The sequence below is a fragment of the Gossypium hirsutum genome, chromosome A06, assembly GCF_007990345.1.
Source record: "Gossypium hirsutum isolate 1008001.06 chromosome A06, Gossypium_hirsutum_v2.1, whole genome shotgun sequence".
Classification (NCBI taxonomy): Eukaryota; Viridiplantae; Streptophyta; class Magnoliopsida; order Malvales; family Malvaceae; genus Gossypium; species Gossypium hirsutum.
In genome coordinates, this window is record NC_053429.1 from 88,971,342 (window position 1) to 88,993,036 (window position 21,695).

The 21,695-nt window shown below is 33.0% G+C and overlaps 1 protein-coding gene and 1 pseudogene across 1 annotated transcript; one reads left to right on the plus strand and one right to left on the minus strand.

Annotated features, from left to right (window-relative positions):
- The first annotated feature begins 16,125 nt into the window (after positions 1-16,125).
- Positions 16,126-19,121, plus strand: LOC107962328 (uncharacterized). Its single transcript, XM_016898667.2, has 3 exons — positions 16,126-18,117; positions 18,331-18,421; positions 18,831-19,121. The coding sequence occupies exons 1-3, from the start codon at positions 16,192-16,194 to the stop codon at positions 19,019-19,021; spliced, it is 2,208 nt and encodes a 735-aa protein (XP_016754156.1). The 5' UTR covers positions 16,126-16,191; the 3' UTR covers positions 19,022-19,121.
- Positions 19,122-19,391: 270 nt separating this feature from the next.
- LOC107962329 (CBS domain-containing protein CBSX5-like) lies at positions 19,392-21,036 on the minus strand (annotated as a pseudogene).
- Positions 21,037-21,695: the final 659 nt, after the last annotated feature.

Here is a 21,695-nt window from a genome sequence, read left to right on the forward strand (position 1 = left end):
TTAATGGCTGAATGGATTATGTAATTAAATCTTGATGCGTCTAGTTTCGTATAAAAGAAATCGTGTAAGTAAAGGGGTTGTCGATAATGAGATTTTTTTAAGTTGTGTGAGACAGAGTCAGAATGGCTCCGAAATCCCCTGTCCAGTATTTGGAAAATCATTATAAATCGTAAAAAAACTATTATAAGATAAGATTTATATGCTTAGACTCCTTAATGAGTCTAGTTTCAAACAAAATAAACAAAAACATATTTTGAATTCTGTACAATGAGAAATTCAAATCTTAGTGAAGAGTAGTCAGAATAGTCAAGCAGTAAAATAGGGGAAACTTTAAGAAAAATCTGGTATTTATTAGCCAAACCAAAAATTCTAAAAATTTTGTGGATAGAAGATATACGAGTCTATTTTCATGGAAAATTAACGGCACATCATTTGGAGTTTCGTAGCTCCAGTTACAAATAATTTAACGACTGTTGCTCAGGAAAACAACTTGTAGAGAATATGTGATTATGTTGTAAACATTGATAAAACTTGTTTTGGTTGCTCATAAGCTATTGATTAAACCCATACGTGAATTCTAATTTGTGACATTATAAAATGATATATGAGTGTTAGATGGATCTTTGATATTAAAATTGTGAAATTGTAAGTTTATAAGTATTCGAATATGAAATGATAGTATGGCTTGAAATTGAATTATTCATTGGAAAATGATAGATGTAGATTCAGCCAAGACAAAGTGTATACATGAAAGTTTATGTGAATATATGAAAATTTATATTTTGATTCAGAATTTTATGTGATGAATGTGAATGTGTATATATGAGATAAGGCCGAATGGCCAATGTGATGAACGTGAAAGTGTATATATATACTGTGGCCAAATGACAAACTGTGGAAGGTGTGTTTTATTAGATATTTGATGAGGCAAATGAATTACAAATATGATAGTCGATGTGAATGCTGTAACATGTGAATAAATATGCATGAAACTTTGTGATGTAAATCCGGGATTTAAGACCCGATGACTATATGTGGTGACTATGTCCGGGTTAAGACTCGCTGACTTCGTCTGGAGATTTCATCTGAGCTAAAGGTCTCGCCGATAATCCGAGTAGAGTTTAAAGATATAAGACTTCGCAATAAGAATTGCTTATAAATATATTCAATGCGAAAGGTTAAACAGGTATGTACTCCGAGTTTATATGTGAGCTTGATTTGAACTAAATCATAAGGTAGTTATGTGATGCATACGTGAGCAATCTATGAGACTATTCCTATGATTATGTGGCATCGGATCAGTGTGAAAGGTTATGTGAAATTATACAATATATCTATGTTACATGAGCTCGCTTTTATGTGAAAGTTTATCTGCCTATTGTATATGATGAGATGTGCATATTCGGTAAATGGATGATATACCCAAAGGAAGAGTGAAATAAAAATACGAACAACCATGTTATAATTTGATTGTTATCTGTTGACACTGCTTAAAACTTACTAAGCATTGTAATGCTTACTCCGTTTACTTTGTTTCCTCTGTTTTATAGATCTCACTTAGAAGCTACAGACTCGGGGATCGTCAGCAACTTGTTACACTATCACTATCCACTGCTTGGTACTGTTATGTTTTGGGTTATTTTATGGCATGTGTAGAATAGACCAGTGGCAGAAGAATATTTTGGTTAATGTATATAAGCCATGCGAAAATGGCATCTTTTGAATGTGTACTTATAGAAGTTTAAATTGTATCCCTGTCTGTCTTTAGAATTTATCTAAAGGAATGTTCTTTATTTCAAAAAAAAATTCAAAATTTTTACTGTTCTGATATGAGTTTCAAGTCCGGTAATGCCCCTTTACCTATTCCGGCGACGGATACGGGATAAGGGTGTTACATAAAGTAAAGCATCCCTTTCTTCAGCTGATCACAACCTAAGTTTTAGTGACCAAAATGCCCTTTGACATTGTATTTTGATTGGTGTTGGACAAAAACTACCCCTGCAGTCATTTTTCTCCACGTCAAACACATGATACCTAAGCTTGGGTATCGCAATACCCATGATGGTCATGAAATAGGGGTTGGATATCACAATACACATGCTTGGATATCATGATATCACAATGAAGGGCATTGATCCTCTTCAATTCAACATTGTATAGGGTATCATGCCTTCTAAGCTTCGATGTCGTCATAGCCCTTTTCTAAATGACGTTTTCGCTCAAGTTTAGGGGGCTAATTTACTTTTGTTTTTTCATCTTTTCAGATTAGGTTTGGAGTTGTCTTTTTTATTTTTAGGGTTTTCAAATATAAATTTGGGGTGTTAGTTATTAGTTAGTTTTATTGTAGCTAGGTGGCATTTACCTTTAAGTACTTGGACTTTGCATTGTATTTTCATTTTCATCCGAGCTTTTAATATAAGTCAGTCCTATTTTCAGTTTTTTAGATAAAAATATAATCTTTAGAGTTCATACACATTATCTTTGCTACCATTGTCATCTACTTCAATCATATTTCAAGATAACCCTAAGTTTTCTTAACCTTATCTCTTACACTTAATTTAATGCATGCTTTAGGTGTTTATTTGATTGTTGTTTGCTTAGAAATGAGGATGAATGGCTAAATATTAGGTGGTTGGTTGATTGAACTATTGTCTAGTTAGATTTTAGTACAGGGACTAAATCGTAAATATTAGACTAAATCGAATAAACTCCAAAACCTAGGATTGATGAACATAAGGGAAATTTTAGATAAATGAAACTGAAAGGAGATGTTATTTAACACTAATTCAACAGTTTTAGATTAGTTTGGTAAGGTCGAGAGATAAATCGGACTAATTTGTCTAAATTGGTAAAATGAAGATCGAGAAGTAAAATTAAGCCAAATTAGGAGTTTAGTGATTTAGATACTTAATCCAAAGGTTAATTAGCAACATGGAAGTCAACCAATCACTTCTTTTTATTTAATTGATATTTTCTTAACTTTGTCTATTTTGCAATCAAGTCCTTTTTAGTGCTAAGTAGTTAATTAGATTAATTAACCCTCAAATTAAATATTGTCGTAATATAGAAATTAGTGAGTAGCTAACTAGACTCCTTCATTGCATGTTTCTCGAGTAAGAATCATTAAATCGCTGACTCTATTGGGTTCGATCCTTGGAACACTCGAAGTGTTCCTTTGTACACTTATAAATATTACGTCTGACCTATCACACTTGCAATAAAGTCGCTATAGATGTATTTGTAATAGTGTTTATTCTCAGCCCTCGTGCATGTACGTTGGGGCAGAGTTCAATATACGATTGAGGCTCAAATGATTTGTAATTAAGTTCCAGTTTTTCACCTATTAATTATAAACTCATTTAGTCATGAAGTCACTCTACTATAGTATCGTGACTAAGCTCTCTCCAACGACATAGTATTACAAAAGTAACTCAATCAATGCTTGTCCAATGACCTTATCATAAGTATGTTACACTACTAGGATATCCTTAATATCTTTGGGATAATATTCGTTCTCCTAATATAATTCTATTTTATCTCGTGGTAACCATTACATCTTCCTTCATGAAAAGTGAATTACTATCAAATAGTAATCAAATCTGATAAACATATTAATTTACATGATTCTTGTGCTTAATTTGGTTTATTTTTGAATTGATCCCTGCTTAATTGGCGTTTTTATGATTTAATCTTGCTAGGGATCTAATTGGTCAAAAACGAGCAAAAAAGGGCCAAATTGAAAGACAAATCGTTGAATCGGGGCTAAATGAAAACGATGGAGAAAGCCAATGATCTATCATATATTTTGACTTTGTAAAAAGCTAAAAATAGGAAGATATTACTTATTTTATTTTATTATATTATTTATTATTTATTTTATTATTTATTTTATATTAAATTAGTTTAGGCTAAATTTAGTAAACCCCATGTATATAAATAGGGGTTTTTAGTTTTTAGAAAATCATCCCTTGTCTTTACATTCCTATTTCATTTTGGACTTGAATTACTCTCTCTCTTGTATTTCTTTTTCCAATTTGGAGTTGGAATATCATTTTTTTTCTCTTCAATTTGACATTGCATTTTGTAACTTTGTCTCCAATTTTTGCTTCTTTTCCATAATTGGGCCAATTGCTCTCCAAGTCCTTACCATTCATTTCTTCACCATAACAATCAAACTTCTTTCCAAGCTCACAAAGCATGAACAATTTCATGCTTAACTAAATTCCATCTTAGCTTTAGGCCGGTGTTCTTTTCGGTTGGGAATCAGGAGATACGAATTTGTGCTAAAAATTAGTCCTATCGGTATTCTTTTTTTTCCTAAGTATCGGGATAGACCAATCATCCCTTAAAGTTAAATTCGGTTTCAAGTCAAAGTGCACTTTGGGTTGGAGTCGTGTTTGCTTATAGTTGGAGATTCGAGTCAGCCGTGCTGTATTCAGGTTTTCGAGAACAAATCGAGGAAGAGGTGATTGGGTTTAAACGACCCACGCGGTTGAGGCCGTAAATTCGAGTTGGGTTCTTCAGAATACAAGGTGTCGGGATCTTGAATCGGGAACACGTGTATCTTGGTTAGATAGTCAGTAAGGGTTGGTTTGCAAGTCGTACCGGAACCAACTGCTAGAGGAAGAATTGGTGGTTAGAACGTTCTTAAATACGATAACCAGCTTATCGATTGGAGGAGAAGATTAATTTTCGAGGATCGATTCTCAACACGGAATTTGCCGAGTCTAAGGCTAAGGCTTATTACATTTGATTACAAATCCCAATTTATTTTCTAATTAATTATTTATGCTGTTTCAATTGTCTAGTTTCTAAACATTCCAAAAAACCCCGATTTACTTTTCTAATTTTTGCAGGTACAATTGGAGTCGTGGGCACGACTACTGCCACGACCTTCGACACGACAAACAATCTGATCACAAGCTATACACGGAAGTTGATTAAAGCATCCAATCCTTGTGGACTTGAACCTACAACCACTCTTACTACTAATTAGAGTTATTTTGTAGGAATTATATTTGGTGGATTCGACGCCCATCAAAATCATTCATTGACAATGACTTTCTAGGTCTACAACCTAAGTGCAGGTTATATTCAAGTAATAAAATCTCAGGAGTCCGAGGTCGATCCATAGAAAAGTTGATTAGAACTTACAAGATTACAAGTATTATGCTAAAATAGAAATTTAACACTTAACTTTGGGATAAGCATTGATAATGAAATTAGTAGCCAGAAGCACTAGAAAAAAGTCAAAGCAAGAATTTAACTAAATATAATAAAAGGCAAATACCTGGAAGAAAATATGTTGAGGTTAGAGGATCAACTCTTGGTGTCATATTAAGATTAAATTTTAATACTCAATGTTATTACTCAATTAGAATGCACACATAAATGGAGGTCCTAATCGAATGATCTAGCAATGTACGTCCACTAATTAAGCATATGAATCCATGAGCAAAGGTATGTCCATAAATGGTGTTACACCCCCAACCCTTATCCGTTGCCAGAATAGGGTTACAGAGCATTACCAGAATTTTCAAATAAAAAATAAACATTACATATTAATTAACATACATGTCATAAATCAATCATAGTGTCCCTTATATGAGCCCTCGAGGCCTAAAATATATGTTAGAAACAAATCAGGACTAAACCGGGTACGTAGAAAATTTTTCCGAAAACATCAAAAATTTTCAAAGAAATAGGGGACACACGCCTGTGTGAAAATACCTGAGCATTCTATTTTAAAATTTTAAAGTTGCAGGGGACACACGGCCAAACCACATGCCCAAGTGTTAGCCGTGTGTCTCACACAGTCCAGTCACACGCCCGTGTGTTTGGCCATGTGAACTCAAAATGAACCTTAAACATTAAGTTTACCATTCCCTGTAATCTTGAATACTAAACAACTTAAAAATCAATTGTTCAACCAATTCGAAACAAAATCAAATATCTTCAAAACATGTCAAAATAATCAACCTAAATGTCTAACCAATGTACCCTCATAGGTACCACAATTATATTATCAAAACATATTATTGTAAACATCATTCAAATCAAATTTGTAAAGATACCAAATTCAACCTAATTTTTCCTATATCATGTTCATTTATGCAATAATTTAAAACATGCCATAATATGATCTCAAATATAAACACATATTTGTATGTGTATAATCAACCAATATTAACTTATAATCTTATTTAAAATCAATCCACAAAATGATTAATATTTAAACACCCTAGGTACATGCCGACACAAAAGGAAAAATATCACTACGTTTGAGTTCGGGATCATTGTAGGATGCTGAATCAGCCATCAAAATTTAGTACTTAACCTGTGCACGGAAAACAAAACTATACGCTGAGTAGAAACTCAATGGTATTTCTATAATTTGAATATAAAAAAAAACATGAAATCACAAATATACAATCTAAATATTTCAACAACCATATCACATTTCATTTGTTTCACAATATCTCAATTCTCATATTTGCTATATAAATAGCTTTTCATAATATAATATACATATCATTTAAACAATAATTTTGCTCATTCCATATCCAATTCATGAATACACAATTCATGTGTCTCAATCCATATTTCAATTCACTGTCCCATTTTCATTTAACATACAATATCATCTAACATCAATCATAATGCAATTTCAATTAATTATCCCTATTAACGCCACTCGGACTTGGACGGATACGCGGATCCAACCAAACACACCAGTTTGGCACCCAATGCCTCATCGGATAATTCAGAGTAATAATTTGACACCCAGTGTCTCATTGGCTAAACCGAACTAAATTGGCATCCAGTGCCTCATCAAATATATCCGACGTAATAAATTGACACATAGTGTCTCATCGACTCGAAGTCAAAGAAATCCCTGAACTCTTCTAATCCTATGGCATGTCATCTATATCCTACTCAGCCTGATACAATTAATTGGGTTTAATTTCACATTTTGAATATAATCAATATCCAATACTGATTTTTCATATAATCACATACTTACACATATATTCATTTCAATTCAAAAAATCAATCCATTCATAATATATATATATATATCAATTCAATCAATTCTCATCAATTTAAAATCAATTCAATATCAAAATGTCAAAGACTCCCCTCAACTACTTACATAAGCATTAAATCAAAATTTAATAATTAATAACTAGATTCGGATTATAGAAATACAAACCAAAAATTTTTGAGCTATTCCTTGTCGACTTTATCTTTTCCCTTTTTAGTCGAGGGTTCCGGTACGACATTATCTACAGAATTAAAACAATTAAAATTCATAAATACAACACAATTCAATCTCATATTTAATATTTTAAATTTTTACTCAATATTTACTTAAATTTCAATTTAGTCCCTAAACTGAGACTAACTTTATTTATTTACAACTAAACCTATATTTTCATACAAATTCCACTTTAAACTAAATCTAAATCCCTTCACTTAAATCCCTAAATTTCAAATTTTCACAATTTAGTCCCTATTACTCAAAATTTATAATTTATTCTACAATTAAATCCTTTTTCATTTCTAACTTAAAAATCTATCAATTTAACACTTAAAAACTCAATAATTTCTAAAATTTTGACATGGGTCGGGTAGTATTTAATACCGGAATTCTAAAAATATAAAAATTACAAGAAAAATGACTAAATTGACTCACCAATTGAGCTTTGAACTTTGAAACCCTAATTTCTCCTTTCTTTCTTTCTCTTTTTCTTTTCCTTTCTTTCCCTTTAATTCCAATGGCATAATTGCTTCTTTAGTCCCTTTAATTTTTCTTTAATCTATAATTCAACTTTCACTCTTTATGCAATTTAGTCCTTTTACCTAATTACTCTTAATTCATGCAATTTCACCTAACCAAAACCTAATTAACCACACAACTGACTTCGTAAATATTTCTAATAAATATTTACGAGTCTAATTTTGTGAAAATGGAGCCTCAAAAATGCATTTTTCGACACCCGTGACTAGCGGGTTGTTACAAATAGAGTGTCCAAAATGATTGTCCAATAATTCCAAGAGTTTAGCAAATGAATCCATAAGCAAAGGATGGTGTAAGATGACAGTTCAACTATTTAAGTTCAATCAAAAAATATAACATATGGTATTATAATCACTTGATAATTTCATATATTTATTATAACAACTTTTATGTATACAACAAATCAAGGTTAATTTATCCAAGCATTCATTGCACCATATATTGTCTATAACAAATAAAATATCTTACTTTACAAGTATGATTATAACAAGTGATTGATAACTAATTTTAGCTCAAATGATGAGTATGGAATTTACCTTAATATCTCCCAAGAGTTTCACCCTTTCACCTTAGTATTGAAAACCTAAAATTACATAATAAAAGTAAATAACTCAAACTTAGATGAAATAGAGATATTAGATATAAGAAACTTGAAATTTTACATGAACAAACAAAAACTTAATAAGAAAATGATCTTGAACTCAACTTCAAGATGCCTCTTATGCTGAAACCAAAGGTTATTTATAGATATTTGTGATGAGGAAAATGACAATACAAAGGACTTGCAAATAATAAATTTCCAAGCATACTTCTTTGTCATCTTTTGAGGCAATTTTCACATGTTAAAAGATGACTCCATTTTTCCAAGTTAACGGCTTTCAATAGGAAAAGTCCAAGAGAGTTGATTGATGGTGTAACACCCCTAACCTGTATCTATCTCTGGAATAAGGTTACGAAGCATTACCGTAAAAACGTAACTTAAAACATTCATTCTCAAAACATTTCATAATTCATATCATAGTCCATTCAAACACATGCATATCATCCCTTATTCGAGCGCTCGATGCCTTAAAAACACTTTAGAAACATTTCGAGACTAAATCGAAGACATTTAGAACTTTATGTCAAAAAGATAGAAAACTCATACTATAGGGGTCACACGCCCTTGTGACTCACACGGCTGAGATACACGCCCATGTCCCAGGCCGTGTGGGCATTTGAAGTAAGGGTATGTAGCCGTGTCCCCTGTGTCCGTGCCCATGTAACTTTCTGACTTGGTGCATGCAGCCAAGCCACACGCCCGTGCGCCAAGCTATGTAACTCTCGAAATGCAACCTTTCAAAAACTACAGGGGACACACGGTCGTGTCGCGTGGCTGTGTGTCACATACAGTTGAGACACACGCCCTTGTCTTAGGCTGTGTAGACAAGAAATAGGCCAATTTCAAGCCATTCCTTTCACCCGTTACAAACTCACACCTAAAAGAAATTTGCACATACAATCAAGCTTTCAAACATATCAAAGCATGCATATTAAAACCAATTCAATAGGTCATTTATCCATACAACCAATATGCCAAAAGGAACCTCAAACATAATCAGAAAATCAACCTAAACATGTGCATATTTACCATTTATCAACTATTTTGTTTCTATGCCAAAACATATCACAATTGATACATATCAATCATACCAAATTAATGTCCAAATGGTCATAATTCAACTAAACATATTTGATTTAAATTCTATATCAATACATGCCATAAATGATCATTTTGCAACCATGCCAACAATTATCGCTTTGGTCACAAATCATACATCAATTTAATCTTATAAACACCAATCATCAAGGCATCAAAATAACATAAGTTTCACAAATTCAAAAGAACATTTCATGCCAATATCACACATAGGCATACTAATTTGGCCATTCCAAACATATCATCACTAAATCAATTCAACATTAGCGATCAAGCCCAAAAATTCCAAAATGTCATCAATCATAAACCATATTTACAAGCCAAACATAGTGGCCATATCATCAAGCACAAAACACCTATACATGCCATTATAATTGCGACCAAAGCATAAAAATCTCCCGATAAAATCGATGGATAGTTTGATGGATTTTTGACTAGCTTCTAACCCGATTGAGCTTCTGATAATCTGTAAAATAAAGGAAAATAACTACGTAAGCAATGTATGCTTAGTAAGTTCGTATAAACTTTAAACATAATATTCTTTTTCAATAATAAACTTTATAGAATAAACATAAATCTATGCCAATGCCATAAGATTCATAAATCGATATGATCATCAACTCACAAATGAGTAAGTTCATTAATGTCACATACATTTATCAATCTCGACTTAGTTTATTTATCCATGATATGAGTATATTCATCCATAGCATATGTAAACTTCTAACATATAGTACATCATTCAAACTCATTGCTCCCTTTTGATCAAATTTCATTTCAACTATGAAATTACCATTTCATTACCTTTCCTCACCCGTTTCATATGCATGACACACAAGATATATGCATAATATCAACCATGACTACAAACTAACGTAGTTAAACATAGCTCTTTTGGAATCAACTACATAATCAATCATTGCATAAAAAATTACATACTTTGATTTATTCCACCTTTTCATGGACATAAGCACGTTACCAATTGAGCACTTACCGTTTCAATGTATTTCATTAAGATTAAACATGATATAATTCAATCATAAACTTGGCACAAACCTAAGCACCAATAACAACAAATGTTAGCATAATTGAATATAATTCATGTGAACTTAACATAGATAACCATTATACTTGAGCATGATCCAATTGGATTTATCATCCTTCATAACATATCATGTTTTCCATGTATCATCATTTCAATAAGTTTCATACATACATGTCTTGGTTCATATTGAACACTTACCATTTCATTTGCATAACACAAAAGACATAAACATAACATTTACCATAATCACAAGCTAGTGATTAAACACATAACTTAGCAATATCATCACATGGTAAGATATGGTACATAAACATAGCATCACTTAAATCATACTTTTCATAATCATGAATATTCACACTTTGATCATTGGTACATCATACATTTCCATATTTGTCGTAGTGAATTCAATCGAAACCCTTATCGGAGCTCACACAAGTGTGCTAAACAATGGTCGAAACTATCTCTTTTCTTTAATCAATGGTCGAACCATCCCTTTTCTTTAATCAATGGTCGAAACCACCCCTTTTCATATTTGATGGTTGAAGCCATCCCCTTTCATATTTGATGGTCACCACCATCCCTTTTCATATTCGATGGGCATTGATACTTTGTAGGATTTTTATGTCGAGACATGATATGATAATATATCATGATAGGATGTAAAACAAAAATTTAAAATGCTATTTAAATGTACGAACTTACCTGGCTAAATTGTAGAAAGGACAAAGTACAAGGGCATTTTGGTAATTTTCTGTTCTCTTTAATTTTCCACTCGATCTTTATCTAAATTAATAACTTCATTCCATTTATTAATTTAGACAGTAAAAAAAATTACTTTATGTATTTTAGTCTTTTTGACATTTTTACAAAATTACCCCTAACATATTACTTTTATTCAATTTAGTCATTGGGCCTAAAACATGTAAATTAACCATTTTTAATGCCAATTCACATCAGTTGAATATTCATAGCCTCCATTTCATCTCATTTTTGCAACAATTTTACATTAAATCCTTTTACTTTTATTATTTCAACAATTTAGTCCCTAATCAGAAATTCATCAAAATTACTTAACAAAATACTTTTAAACAACAACTAATATATAAAAATCATCATTTAACATAAAAAATCATTAGATTCATCAATGGAAACATTCACAGTCTTTAAAAGTTTCAAAATCAGAGGTACGGGTTAGTTGCACCTAGTTGCAACGATCTCAAGAACATAAAAATTATTAAAAACGAGTGAAAATGGCTTACCATGCATGAAATGAAACATGGACAAACCTAGCTTGTTCATAGCCATGACTTTCAATTGAAACAAATGAGAAAGGAAGATGAAAACCATTATATTTTACTTATGTTTTATTTAATTTAATTAATTATCAAATTGCCATTTTAATCTTGGTTAATAAATAAATAAAATACCAATTTCATGCCTAAAATTGTCCACTAACTCTTTGAATGGTTTAATTACCATTTAATTCTCTTTTCCTTTATTCAATAAACCATTTAATCACTTAGATCAAATAGTGATCAAATTTTACATCTTTTACGATTTAGTCCTTTTTAATTAATTAACTATCGAAACGTTAAAATATTTCAATGAAGCTTTAATACAACCTTAATGACATTTCGTAAATATTTATAAAAATATTTACAGCTCAGTTTATAGAAACGAGGTCCCGAGACCTCATTTTCTAAAACCATTTGACCTTAGAGTCTTACCACTTGAACTTAATAAATCACTTATATAACATAAATTATCAAATCAAAAACCTTTTTAATAAATCACTTGAACTTACTCGTCGGATTTGCTGGTCCCAAAACCACTATTTCCAACACCATTGAAAAACAGGCTATTACAGATGGTTTGCATCTTATCTATATGCTGTAAAAATTTCAACTCCAAACTCCAATTCTGTTAGGAGATATGAGCCAAACACGAAAATACATCAAAACTGTCCATCAATGTGAAACTTGTAACTTTATCTTTACTTTAGATTTCTTTCTGATGCATTTTCGTGTTGGTGTTCCAATATTTGAATAGATATTCAAATACCTTTTTCGACAACATAAGGTACACCCAAAATCGAGTCCTGAAGATCGACACATGATTGAAACACTAAGAAGTGTTCCGAGTGAAAGTTCTGAAAGTGTTCAAATTACAAATTTTTAATCTTTTGAGTTTTGAACTTTTAATCATCATCTTGGATCAACTTTAGGCTTAGTGCATTTAATCTAATGGTTCCATGTATTGGCATCTTCTTCCTAAGCCTGTTTTATCTCCAAATTCCACATGGAATATTTTATTCAAACTAAATGCGTGAAAAACACTAAAAATACATTGTTTACAGTACAAAAAAAATTCAAATCACTAAAATGAATTTAAAACATAGAAAAATTCTTAGGAAACCAAGCAAATGTAAGTAAGATATAATCCAAAATAATCATATGATGATGACTCATCATTCATCGCAAAGACAAACAACCTGTGGTCATGTTACTTTTTATTAACTATGTAATGCCAATAAGAGGGTATCATTTACCCATTCTCGGGCTATGAATTCCATTGTTGTGAATGACACTACATAACGCAAAAGTCGTATACCCAACGCACCAACTTTCAGTTCTTATCTATTTGAACTTAAGCTTTTACTTACATGAAAGTATATGAGTCACGCATATATAGTCCATCATCCACTCAGGATTTAGGTATGCCACACTATGAACGTCACAAGTGAATAAAATCATAAACGGATTTATTCTTCTTGGGTCTAGTCTAATGTCCAGTTAGTCTAGTCTGATGTCCATTTAGTCCAGTCATCACATCTATATCTTTATCTTCTATGAGCCATTCGCTTCGATGCCCAAGACAAAACATCTCCCCAATTGGACTTGATAGACAACATATTAGTCTTTCAATCGGTTTGGTCATTTTCGATTAGACTAATGACATGTTTAGGTTTGTCTACTAATATAAGTTGTATTTCTGTATTATGATCCAACCGTGTAATACCGTTTAGTATTAGTTTAAACATTAGGCAACCACTGAACCATGATTTGCTTCTATTTTTCTTTGGTGCAAAAACCATATGAGGAAAATTATACAAAGTATATTAATGTAATCCATGAAGTTGTTTTATTAACCAATTTGTTTGAAAAATTACAAGTTTGCAAATGAATATGCTACACTCAGGGCACAAGATCCAATATTACAATCTGACCACGTAACACTGCTTAGTATTAGTTAAACATTAGATAATCGGTGAGCTAATATTTTCTTCTATTTTGCTTTGCGTGCAAAACTAGTTGAGGACAACATACAAAGGATATTAATGTAATTTATGGATAATTTATTAAACCAATTTGTTTGAAAACTACAAGTACAGATAGAGGAAAATACTATACTAAGGGCACTAGATCTAACAAGAGGCCTATTTGGTACTTTTAACATGAGATGTTTGAACATTTCCTTTGCATGCATGCGTATAGATCTCCTTTGTCATAAGCTTGGTTTAGTTGAAAATTTAGCTTGTTTTGAATTATATCATGAAGTTTTATTATGCTCTCATTGATTTATAAACGATTTGACGAATGACATTATTTTGAACATGTTTTATGAAGAAATTTTACTTGTATATGGTCATTGTTTAAGCATGCTTTTTTATTTTTATGTTTAGAGGTGTATCGATGGATGCTTATGGTGTTTTAAAATTTATTTTGAGTCATCAATGTCCAAGTTTTTGTACTAGGCTTCCAAGTATGGAAACAAGTAAGTTTTAAGTCATTTTGGGGGGGGGGGGGGCTCTAGGGGCCTTGGTATAAATACTTGGCCCTTGTTGTATCATAATAAGTAAAACATGTAACAAATTTCTACACTTGTAGAGACTTGTATCAGTACTTCTCAAGAGGTTTAAGAAGTATTTATAATCCTCCAGAGGTACCTGTGCTTCTCCCATGAAGTAATTGTACTTCTGCGAAGGTACCTGTACCATTATTCCAGTTTGCACGCTACACTATTTGGGGTTATTTCGACTTTCTAGGATCTATTTTGGGTCCCGAACACCTTCAAAATGATTTTAAGTTGTTTCTAAAGCCTTTTAATTGCCTAAAATTTGGTTTAGTGATTTTATAAAAAAATAATTAAATTTCATCTCCTAAATACTTTTAAGAATTCTTGCTTGTACATGCTCAGGTGGCATCTTCCATCCGTACTGATTGTCGAGGTAAATATGGGGTGTTACATTATCTTCCATATTAGTGACTCCACTTTGTAGTAAACATGGATAGTAACAACTAGACATGGTAGAATTTGAGAAGCATTAGGATAATTCAAGATACAAACTACATTCAAAAAATGAATCAAAACACTCAGGTTGAGAAAAATACCATAAAGCGCTCTTATACTTGCTTTCCTTTAATGTTTAGACATTGTGATACAATCAAGAAATCAACTAATGTTCCTGATAATGATATGAGTTAACACAAAGCAACAAAATATAACCATGTTAATTAGTATTCTTAACAGTCCACTACACCAAAAATACGAAGTGTACAGCTGGGTTGTACAACATTCTCATTTGAAGACATGCACCACCGTACTCCCTCCAAAAATTTGAAGCCATGCAGCTTGCATTGCACACTGAGCATTTAAGCATAGGGACAAAATATATCAATTATTTAACTCTTGCAAGTAGTTGTTAATTTTTTGGGGTCGTTTTATACGTTGTATATAGTTTGTGTGGAATCCATATGTTCAATGATGATAAGCCCGTAAAAAAAGATGCTTGATTGTCTTCCTTTTTTTAACTTTCAAAATAAATTTTCAAATTTTCTTTTAAATTTTGATGGGTGTGTCTAGGTTGATTCTATAATGCATTTTCAATAATTTTGTACATTTTTAATTTTAAAAAATATATTTTTTAAAAATCTCAAAATTTTAGGCTTGTTTTATAATTTTAGGTAATTTTTAAAGAAAATTTTAGAATTTTTGAAGTTTTATAGTATTTTATAGGAATTTTTGTAATTTTTTACGACTTTTTATTGTATTTTTTTGAATTTGTTTGAATTTTAATTTTTTTTAATTTGGCAGCGTGTGATTAGCTTAGGGGATTTTTTAAGAGAAAATGTAGATGGGGTAATGAGGTAAATAGAAGGAAAATACAGGGGCCAAAGTGATAAAAATTCTCGAGGTACTAAACTAAGAATTTATGTATAGTAGATGGGCTAAAATAGATATTAAGCCTTATTTATCTAAAAAAAAAGAATTAAAAGAAAACAATAAAACTATCCAAAATTTAAGATTTTGGAACGTAAAATTATTTAAGGAAGTGATGGAATTGAAATTATTCCCAACATAAAATAAAAATACAAGATAATCATAGAGCTTGTGAAGCAAATTTATAAATTATTTTATCTAAGCTGAACTCGAAGGGACCAAGCTTATTGGTCCTTGGATACCTAGGATCCAGGCCCATTCCATTTTAACTATTGTAAATTACCAAATTATTCAAAAACTCTATTTTTTATTACGAAAATAGCCTTTTAGTTCAAAATCCTGCCGATGCCCCGACGTTACTACTCCAACCGTGATAATTGATAACTACTAAAACTGTTCCAGACTATCATTTCCTCTCTCCCCCTCATGGAAACCTTAATTTTTAAAACTCCAATCAAATTCAAAATCTCAAACACTCGAATTTCACCTTCCATTTTCCCTTCGCGAGAAAGGATAGGGTTTCGTCACTTCTCCCGTACAAAATGCTTCCAAATCCCTGGAAGCCTCAATGTCTCTTCCGCCAAGGCTTTTTTATCAGCTGAAGCTGAACCCTCGAGTTATGGCGGGTGGGACGATTTTGAACCCGGTACTTGGTCTTCTAACTCGGGTGAGTCGATTCGGTTGCGTGATTTCCTTGTTTCTATCAGAATCGATGATAAGAAGCATGTATTTGTGTTTTTTTCGGGGCTTGTTTGTGCCTTGGTGATTTCTAGGGTTAGAGTTTCTGCAATTATATTAATTTTGGCTTCTATTTTGGTTTTCGGTGTTGGGTTTTCATTTGGGTTTGTTAAAGGAGGGAGTTTCAATGATCTAAGTTCAAATAAAAGGAGGTCAAAGGAGGAATCTTCGAGAGTTTATAGCGAGAAATTGAGGAGTTTAGTGGATTTCTTTTATGGGTTTGATATTAAAATTAATAATTTGAAGAATAATATACAAAGAGCTATTGATTCTAACAGGATTAATGTAGCTGATTTGGAGAATTATGCTAATTTAGTGGAATCAATGAGGTTATCAGCTTCAAATGCTAAAAATGTTGTTGAAGCTTCTATGGATAACGTTGGGAACCCTTATAGAGAGAATAAAAAACCATCAAGTAGAAAAAAGGACGCTGGAGAAGCCAGGTTTGAGTTGTTACACTTTCTTGGGGCTTTGTTTGGTGAAAAACAGGTGGCTTCGAAGCCTAATAAAGTAACAGATACTATTCAGTCAGAGAGTGTGGATACTGATTTAAACAATAAAACTCTTGGAGATGTTTCATTGCCCGCTGTTGAAGATATGGTTTTTAATTCACCTAATAACATCAAATGGGTTTCAAATCAAGGCTTTGCTCGAGATTCTTTAAATAAGTCTGATTTGAATCGAGAAAGAGATAGGAAAATAGATGTTGATTTGGAGAATGAGAAAATAAGGTCTGATCTTCTAGGTGGAAGTGCTACAAGATCTGTCAATAGTGAAGAATATAATTACGAGAGCAAAAAATTGCAGTATATGAATACTCATGACATTTCTTTCAGCTCAAGTCATGCGGATAAGAGGAAAAGATGGAAATCGGATGATAATCTACTTCATTCCATTGATTTCAGTGTCAGATTGGAACATATGGAAACTGAAGCTTCATTTATACATGAGCAGCTGCATCATGAATCTAGTAGATCTTACAGATTTTCTAACAACCAAGAGAAGATTGAAAATGAGGCATATGGAAAGAGGCAGCACTATGAACATGATTCTGACCTAGCTGATCGCCTAACTACAGCTGAGAATGAGGTCATTTCACCATCATCATCAAAGGTTGTTGATGATGTGGTCTTCAACAAGTATCTTACAGAAGCTAGTGGTCTTCTTAAAGAAGCCAAAGAGTGTATGAAGGGAAGACATGATGAAGAGCGTGTAGAAGTCATCTTGAATAGGTCTGCCTCATTACTCTCACAAGCCATCTCAATGAAGCCCATGAGCCTATTGGCTGTGGGCCAGTTAGGCAATACATATCTTCTTCACGGAGAATTGAAACTACATGTCAGTCGTGAGTTGAGGACTCTTCTTACTAAAAATGATCCCATAACTTATGAGAGGCCGCAAGGAAGAGTAGTTAACAGACTAGATCAATTTTCATGTAGAGATAAAATTATTCCTCTCTTAGTTAGTGCTTGTGAGGAGTGTGAAGATCTCCTTGTGAGAGCTGGGCGAAAATATCAGGTGGCATTATCAATCGACGGAGATGATGTGAGATCCCTATATAATTGGGGTCTTGCTCTGTCTTTTCGTGCACAGTTGATTGCAGATATAGGACCAGTAAGCACTTTTTGCAACTGAAAGTTATTTTGTTGCTTATTGTATAATTATTCTTAGTCAAAAGGGAAACAATTGATCAACTTTATGATGGGTGACCATCTAGCTAAAATCACTTGAATATTTGGGTGTGTGGGTTGGGGGTTGTTTTGGTGGGGGATTATAGTTGTTAATTGCAGAAATTTTAAATGTTGGATTACATCTTTCCATTTTCAGGAGGCTGCGTATGATGCTGACAAACTATTCTTGGCTGCAATCGATAAATTTGATGTCATGATGACTAGAGGCAATGTTCATGCACCTGATGGTATGTCTAGTCTTTTTTTTTTTTTTTTGGTCTCAATTGGGAAGTGTGATGTCAAAATATTGAGATGTTAACTGAATTGAACTCATATGACCATTGACAACTGATATTTAGCCACCCAACGATTTAACTAAATCATGACCATGAAATTGATTGGGGTCTGCAATGTGCTAATTCAGTGGAGTCGTTTTTGATTGAGCATTAATGTCTTACCTGGTGTTCCAAATGGTATTAAATGTAGAAAGGCCCTAAAATTTATCTAAGCACATGCCCTTGTCTACCTGATTATGTGTTATGTTTGTATATTTTGGATTACAGGAATGGAGCATTTCTATTTGTTGAATGATGAATATGGTTTAACATGTATATTGAATGAATATTGAATATGGAATCCCCCTTATTTGAATTACAGCCTTCTTTAGATTGGGAGCCATCTTGCAGCAAAGATCTCGCTTAAGGCCTGGTAATGATAAAGAGAAGATGAAGTTGCTACTTCAGGCAAAGAGCTTATATGAAGATGCACTTCATATGGACTCCAAAAATCTGCAAGTAAGAGATGCCTTGTCATCATGTATATCCGAGCTGAGGTATAGGTATTTTTAGTCATTATAGAAGTCATGAAAACTTGCGTCTTGTCATCATTGTGTAAGATAACAATGATATTTGCCGATATTAAATAAAATGGAAATACATCTTTTGATAATTTCCTTTCATCTCAGAATTGTATCCAAGTTTATTTAAACATGCGATTTGCTATTAAATTCTGTTGAACAGTAGGAATGCTTCAAAGGATCCACTGCTCCAAATATTCATTTTCGAAGATCTGGTTAATTGTATTTCACTCTAGAATATCAAAATATTCAGTTTCTTATAATCCTCAAATTAGATTTATAATATTATAACAACCTTGAGTCTGTTTGATTGATGTTGAAGCTTGGAAAACAAGGAGCAAAGCAGTGAAAAACATCAAGTATAGAGAAATTTGTTCTCCAGAAGCCTCAATCTATTCCCTTCTTTTAATTCATAAACATCTGCACTTAAGTTGATTTCTTTCAGGTTGAGTTTCTTTTAGGATTCTGGATCTCCCTGAATTAATACATCTAAATCACAAACACCAAATATATGGTTTTTATTATTATTATGGATTTCTTAAATTTTTTGGTGTTTTATGTTGGGGATTTCTTCAAAGCTTTCCCCAAGTCATGGTCCTCAATCGTTTCACGGAAAATTTTCATCATTCCAGCAAAGGTAACAATCCCGAATAAAGTTTGATCTTCTTCGACAACCCACACATAATTCATGCGGTGTGCGAGTGCTTGAATCATCACTGCCACCAACGAGCTCCATGGAAGACATACAATAGCCTCTGATCTCTTCACCGACCTTGCTGAATACGCTACTGACTACACAACGCTCCTCCCGACCCCAAACTCATCATCTGATGAAGATGAGCAAGATGATGAAACCGATGAATTCCCTGAATCATCTTCCATTAATTCCAAGGCCTTCACTAGTTTCCTCTCTTGCAATCTCTCTTTCACCAACTGAATCAAATCCTCTGGGGGTCCGCCGAAGTCTATATAAGCCATCAACTCACCAGCTGAAAGTGTAGCAATGGCTGCTGCAACATCCTCATCACAAGAATTCAATGTGTACGGCGAAATTTCTCCAATCAACTTGCCATCACCATCAATGATAGCGACGGAAGTTTGCATCTCAAGGCACTTAGCAAGGAGTGGCAAAGCCGATGATGCGGGGTCATCATAATGAACGGCTGGGATGTCTTGAACATTGATGATGTCAAGGGAGTTGATTGGATTAACAGCAGCTGAGCTAAAAAGGCTAATTGAATTCACAAGGGACGAACCATATCTTCTTGAGTTAGCCAACAATATTGCCGGCCATTATGAAGGGTTGATTTCGAAAGATTATTTTGGAGAAGCTTTTTTCTTGAATTTTTACCGCCGATCTCCATTGGTATAACAATATTTTGCACTCCTTCCAAAATCAAATCCATGGCTTCCACCAAACTGAAAATTCATTAAACAATTGAGTAATTCAAATTTTCAAATAAATACCGAGACAACGGAAATGAAAACACGTTATTTAAGAACAAAATGAACAGAAAAAAAAAAAACTCCAACCTTGCATTAGATTCTAAATGTCGAACAAAGTCTCCTGTTTTAGGAATTAAAACGGAAACTGGAGCTTGAAGAGCAATTCCAGGATTCGACAGGTTTTCTTCCTTACATAAGAAACCGATGATATCCGCCACACAAACTTTGCCCACACAACGGCAGTCATCAAGAGCGGCGACGGCGTCAACCTTGTCGACTTCCGAAAAATGACCATGGTTGCAGTTCCAAAAACTAATATAGTTGTCTCTGGATCTCTTCAAAGTCGTCAAGGCATCGCCGACGGTGGCAGAGACAGAGAGGGACCTCAGCGCAGGCTTTCCGAGACATAGGTCAGATACCTCACGCGCCAAAAGACTCGCGGCCATGCATCAATGAAGGATCGAAGAGATAGAGAAAAAGGAGAGAGAGGGCTTTTAAAGGAAAATTGGAAGTTCGTAGTTGAGAAAAAGTGTTAATATTTTTGAACAAAGTGATATGAAAGGAGTGGAGAGATTTACGGTAAGATTGTGTGTATTTATAGGAAGTTGTTAGCCGAGAAGAACCGGTCAGCCCGCGGATCCCACAGATTATTATTTATCTCTTCTTTAGCATTGATAGGTAATTACATCCAGACGTGCACGGACGGAGCAGACTCAACCTTCGCAACCACCGGACGAGTTATGCGAGATCGGAATGAGAAGTGGATCTTAGACTTTAATCGGTATTTGGGAACATGTTCAGTCTTGAAAGTTAAGTTATAGGCTGTCTTTGATGGATTAACCCTTAGAATGAGTCACGACAGAGTGTTGATTAATACAGACAGTATAGAGGTAATTCAGGCTATTCAAATTAATACTTAAAGATTTAAAATCTGCTCTGATCAGACAAATTCACCAGTTGTTGACAAAGGCACACCAATGACAAATCCAACATATTTCGAGAGAAGAAAATAAAGTTGCAGACTATCTAACAAAAATGGCTTGTAGTAATAACAATAATATTAAACTGTTTGAACAACCTCCTAGTGGGGTACTAGATTAGGTTTAGCGTTTCCTTGTTATGTTTTTTATCACCAAGAAAAAAAAAGAAACTTTAGAGGTGTTGAAACGGTTAACCGAACTGAATTAGTAAATATTGATTTAATTAATCAAAATTTTTAA

What these genes read in the sequence shown, in the direction of transcription:
- LOC107962328 (XM_016898667.2), top strand. Translation starts at nt 16,192, where the DNA reads ATGGAAACCTTAATTTTTAAAACTCCAATCAAATTCAAAATCTCAAAC. An exon ending in TGATTGCAGATATAGGACCA is followed by an intron (nt 18,118 to 18,330) that starts GTAAGCACTTTT and finishes TTCCATTTTCAG; the next exon opens with GAGGCTGCGTATGATGCTGA. An exon ending in CAATGTTCATGCACCTGATG is followed by an intron (nt 18,422 to 18,830) that starts GTATGTCTAGTC and finishes TTTGAATTACAG; the next exon opens with CCTTCTTTAGATTGGGAGCC.